General features: G+C 62.8%; 1 protein-coding gene across 1 annotated transcript; it reads right to left on the reverse strand.

The window, feature by feature from the left end:
- Positions 1 to 2,072: 2,072 nt before the first annotated feature.
- S100A10 (S100 calcium binding protein A10) lies at positions 2,073 to 5,033 on the reverse strand. The gene is made up of 3 exons (XM_027909285.1): positions 4,995 to 5,033; positions 3,338 to 3,477; positions 2,073 to 2,335 (listed from the first exon to the last, which is right to left on the reverse strand). Exons 2-3 carry the CDS (start codon positions 3,467 to 3,469, stop codon positions 2,174 to 2,176), a joined length of 294 nt encoding a protein of 97 aa, XP_027765086.1. The 5' UTR covers positions 3,470 to 3,477; positions 4,995 to 5,033; the 3' UTR covers positions 2,073 to 2,173.

The raw sequence follows: 5,033 nt of genomic DNA on the forward strand, positions 1-5,033 counted from the left end.
GGGTGTCCCTCGAGGAAGGGCCCGGGCTGGCAGAGGCAGCGCAGGCGCCGCGTGGGGACACTGAGGAACATGACGTACTCGAAGCCATCTCCTGGTCCCTCGATGGCCCTCGGGAATAGCCGTGTGTCCCCCGATGTCCCTGCGGCCCCTGTGGGGACAACACAAGGTGGGAGGGTTGCTGGGGACCCCCTAGACCTGCCCAGGGACCTCCCAGACCTGCCCGGAGACACAGAGGGGGACAGGCACGGTGACACACTGAGGTGACAAAGGGGTTTAGGGACATTGGGGACACACAGCTGGGAAATGGTGCTGGGGGGTTTGGGGGGCTTGGGGACACTGGTGATGAGGACGTTGGGGATGCTGAGGACACTGGTGTCACACACATCTGGGAAGTGGGGGCAGGGGGGTTTGAGGGGTTTGGGGACACTGAGGGGACCGAGGAGACACTGGGGACTGGTGTCACCTACCCGGGAAGTGGTGCTGGGCACGGCGGAAGGACGGCAGGCGGGTCCAGCCCTTGGTGGCCTCCAGGTGGCCGTAGTGGCGCCTCATGGTGTCACTCCAGGAGGCGTTGGGGACAGCCAGGTCCTGAGGGGGTTCTGGGGCTGCCGAGTGGGAGGACACTGGGCAGTGGCAGCACCGGAGCAGAGGGGGACGGGGATGAGGACCAGGGACAGAGGTCACAGCACGGGACAGGGACAGGGCACAGCGGAGCATGGCCAAGGGGACACTGGGATCACGGGATGCCACTGGGGATGTCACACCCGGTCACTGGGGATGTCACCGGTGTCACTGGGGATGCCACTGGAGTCACTCGTGATGTCACACCAGTTTGTTGGGGTCACTGGTGATGTCACACCCTGTGACTGGAGTCACCGATGATGTCACACACAGTTGGTGATGTCACTGCTGATGTCACTCCCGTCTCTGCCCTGTCGGGCGATGACGTCACACGTCACCGCCACTCCATGTGCCATCCCACGTGTCACCCCCGTCCCAGCGCTGCCAATCCCAGCACTGACGTCACTCCCACCCGCGGGACCCCCGTGCAGCCCCTGAACCCCTCGCGCCGACCCCTCAACTCCCCGATCCCCGTCCCCAGTGCCTTCGAGCCCCTCCAGCCCCACCGTGTCCCCCTGTGTCCCCCCGTGTCCTCCCCGTGTCCCACCGCACTCGGTGACCGGTACGGGCGCTCTGCGAAGACCCCGCCCCTCGGTGACGTCATAGGCGGAGCACTCCCGGCTTCCGGGGGGGCGGGGCCTCGCTGACCACGCCCAGGGAACCCCCCGAGAACCCCTCAGGGGCACCTACGGACCCCTCAGGACACCTATAGGGGGTACCTATAGGCACCCATAGACACCTATAGACCCCTATGGACATCCATAGGCCCCTGTAGATCCCTATGGACACCTCTGGACTCCTATAGAGACCTATAGACCCCTATGGACACTTCTGGGCACCTCTGGGCACCTACAGACCCTGAGGGACACCTATGGACCCCTAGGGACACCTATGGACACCCATAGGCACCTCTAGACTCCTACATTCCCCTATAGATTCTTAAGGACACCTATAGACTCTTATGGACACCTACAGATCCCTATGGACACCCATAGACCCCTACCGACCACCAGGGGATGGGACCCCAAGGGGATCCCAAAAGGACCCCCAGGGCATGCGGCCCCGGGGTGACCCCAAGAACAAGGCAGTTCCAGTGTAATACAAAACATCTTTATTTAAGGGAGGTTGTCAACACTTGGGGTGGGGGGGTCAAGGTAGCACCCCTGGGGGGGGAAAGGGGTCAGGGCAGGACCCCTTAGGTGGTGGGGGGGTGCCCCCATGGGCGTGGAGGGGGGTTGCACCCAAGGGGGAGGGTCAAGGCAGCACCCAGGGGTGGGGGGAAACACCCCAGAATGGGGGTGGGAGCACTCTGGGGGGTCAAGGCAGCACCCAGGGGTGGGTGAGGGCTGCACCCCATGGGTGAGGGGGCATCACCCCTCGAGGGGCTCAGCACCCCAGGATGGGGGGCAGCACCCAGGGGGGTGGTGGGAGCAAAACCTTGACCTTGAAGTGTTAAGGCAGGACCTGGGAGAGGTGGGTTAAGGCACCACCCAGGGGTGTGAGGGGGTGTCAGCACCCCTTGGGGGAGGGTTCAGCACCCCCAGGTGCCCCCTCACTTGCGGCCCTTCTGCTTCATGTGCAGCACGAAGTAATCGTTGCAGGCGATGGTGAGCCCGGCCACCAGCGAGAAGAAACCCTGGAAGCCCACCCGGCCATCCCGGCTCTGCTCCACGTCCCTCAGGATCTTCTCCAGGGCCATGGGGTCCCGCTGGTTCTGGGGGGGAAAACGGGGTCAGCACCAACCCAGGTTTGTGGGCAGCACCCATCCAGGGGGGTCAGAACCCACCCAGGGGGGTACGAGGGGCAGGGGGGTCATTGGGGACCCCTCACACCCATCCCGGCTCTGCTCCACATCCCAAAGGATCTTCTCCAGGGCCACGGGGTCCCGCTGTTTCAGGAGTGGTACGGGGTCAGCCACCCAGGGGGTGTCATGGGGTGCCCATGGTGTGTGTGTGTGAATTGGGATCTTTCAAGATATTCTCCAGGGAAGATCTTCTCCAGGGATTGGGAATTGAATCTTCTCCAGGGCCAGGGGGTCTCACTGGTTCAAGGGGGAGGCACAGGGTCAGCACCCACCCGGGGGGGCTCAGCATCCACCCACAGGGGGCACAGGGAGTGAGTGGGGGGCCCATCCTGGCAGAGGTTGATCCTGGGGTGCTTTAGGGGCTGATCCGGGCTGAAATAGGACCCAATCCCAGCTTTATGGGATCTGATCCCATGGTGCTCCAGGCTTTGATCTCTAGGAGCACAGGGGTGCTTTGGGATCTGATCCCAGGGTGCTGTAGGATTTGATCCTGGGGTACTGTGGGGCCAAGCCCTGGTGTTCTCTGGGATCCGATCCTGGGGTGCCTAATTCCAGGGTTCAGTGGGATCTGATCCCAGGGTGCTCTGGGATTCCATCCTGGAATCAGTGGGGTTTGATTCCAGGGTTCTGAGGGATCCAGCCCCAGGGTTCTGTGGAATTCAATCCCTGAATTTGATGGGATCCAATCCCAGGACTCTATGGGATTCAATCCCAGGGCTCTATGGCATTCACTCCTGGGGTTGTACAGGATCCAATCCCAGGGTTCTATGGAATCTAATCCCAGAGTCCTGTGGGATCAAATCGCAAGGTTCTGTGGGATCCCATCCCAAGGTTCTAAGGGAGCTGACCCCAGAGATCTATAGGGCCCCCCCAGGTACTCTGGTGTCCCCCCCATCCCGGATCCTTCCCCACCTCCAGGAATCCTGGGAATTCCTTCTCCATGAGGGCCCTCAGGTCCTCCTTGGCCAGGTGGTCCTTGTCCCCCGCGTACTTGTGGAAGGTGAACATGAGGGTCTCCATGGCGTGTTCCATCTGGGACGGCATCCTGGGGTCTAGGGGGGCACAGGGGGCAGCACAGCTCAGCAGGGCACCCCAAAATCCCACCTGGGCACCCCAAACCCCTGCCCTGGGTACCTCAAACTTCCCCTCTTGCTGAGCCTGGCCCCGCTCATCACACAGATGGGACAAATTGGGAGGGCCACGGGGGGGATGGGGGGCACAGCTCGGCCAGGCACCTCAAAACCCCCTCCTGGGCACCCCAACCCGCCCCGCCAAGCCCAGCACCGCTCATTAGACGGATGAGCGGTTTTCCAGCCACCGGGAATTAGCCGGGAATGACTCGGGGATGACTCAGCTCTGGCCACAAAAAGGGGGGGCAGGAGGGAGGAGATGGGGGGGACACACGTCCTGAGGGTGTGTCCCGTGTCCCTCCCCACTCCCCGCCCCGAGGCACCCTGGGGACCCCCGATGAGTCACGGGGAGGGGTTGGAACCCCTCCCTTGGGTGGGGTTTGCCCATCGCTGGGGGGGCTTTCCCCCCCTCAAAAGAAAAGGTGACACTCTCCCAAAAAGGGTGACAACCCCCCCAAAAAAGGTGACGCCCCTCCAAAAAGGGTGACACCCCCCAAAAAAGGGTGACACCCCCCCAAAAAGGGTGACATCCTCCCCAAAAAGGGTGACATCCCCCCCAAAAAGGGTGACATCCCCCCCAAAGGCTGACAATTTCCCCCCCTAAAGGAAGGGAACACGGCTGGGGGGCAAGAGGGGGGACACAGGGGGGGACACGGTGGGGGGAGACACGGGGCCACACCCAGCGCGGCCCCCGAAACAGGAAGAGGCTCTGCCCGCGGATTCGCCTCCAAAAATGAGAGGCAGGACTGAGCCCCCCCAAATCAGGGGCAGGGATGGAACCCCTCCAAATCGGGGGGCAGGGTTGAGCCCATCCAAATCGGGGGCAAGGATGGGACCCCCAAATCTAGGGCAGGGATGGGATCCTCCAAATCGGGGGGCAGGATTGAGCCCATCCAAATCGGGGGCAAGGATGGGACCCCCAAATCGAGGGCAGGGGTGGGACCCTCCAAATCGGGGGACAGGACTGCGACCCCCCAGATCGCAGGGCAGGACTGAGATCCCCCAAATCGGGGGCAAGGATAGGACCCCCCCCAAATCGGGGGCCAGGACTGAGCCCCACAGGGACTGCAGAGATGGGGTCCCCCCAAAATGAGGTGCAGGGATTGATCCCCCCCCAAGTGGAGTGCAGGATTGAGCCCCCCTATCAAGGGGGTGCAGGGCTGAGGTCCCCTCTAAATGAGGTGCAGGATTGAGTCTTCCGCCCAAAACGAGGTGCAGAGATGGAGTCCCCTCTGAATGAGGGGTGTGAGATTGGCCTCCCCAAAGTGGGGTGCAGGGATTGAGACCCCTCAAAATGAGGTGCGGGACTGAGCCCCGCCAAAGAGGGTGCAGGGATGGGGTCTCCCCAAAATGAGGTGCAGGAATGAAGCCCCCAAACCAGGATGCACTGATGGGGTCCCTCCAAAGAGGGGCACAGGGTGGGGCCCCCCCGCACTCACCGTGCTCGTGGCAGGTCCGGAGCGGAGCGGAGCGGAACG

The sequence above is a fragment of the Empidonax traillii genome, unplaced genomic scaffold, assembly GCF_003031625.1.
Source record: "Empidonax traillii isolate 1590-97213 ecotype Southwest subspecies unplaced genomic scaffold, ASM303162v1 scaffold2029:size96749, whole genome shotgun sequence".
NCBI lineage: Eukaryota > Metazoa > Chordata > Aves > Passeriformes > Tyrannidae > Empidonax > Empidonax traillii.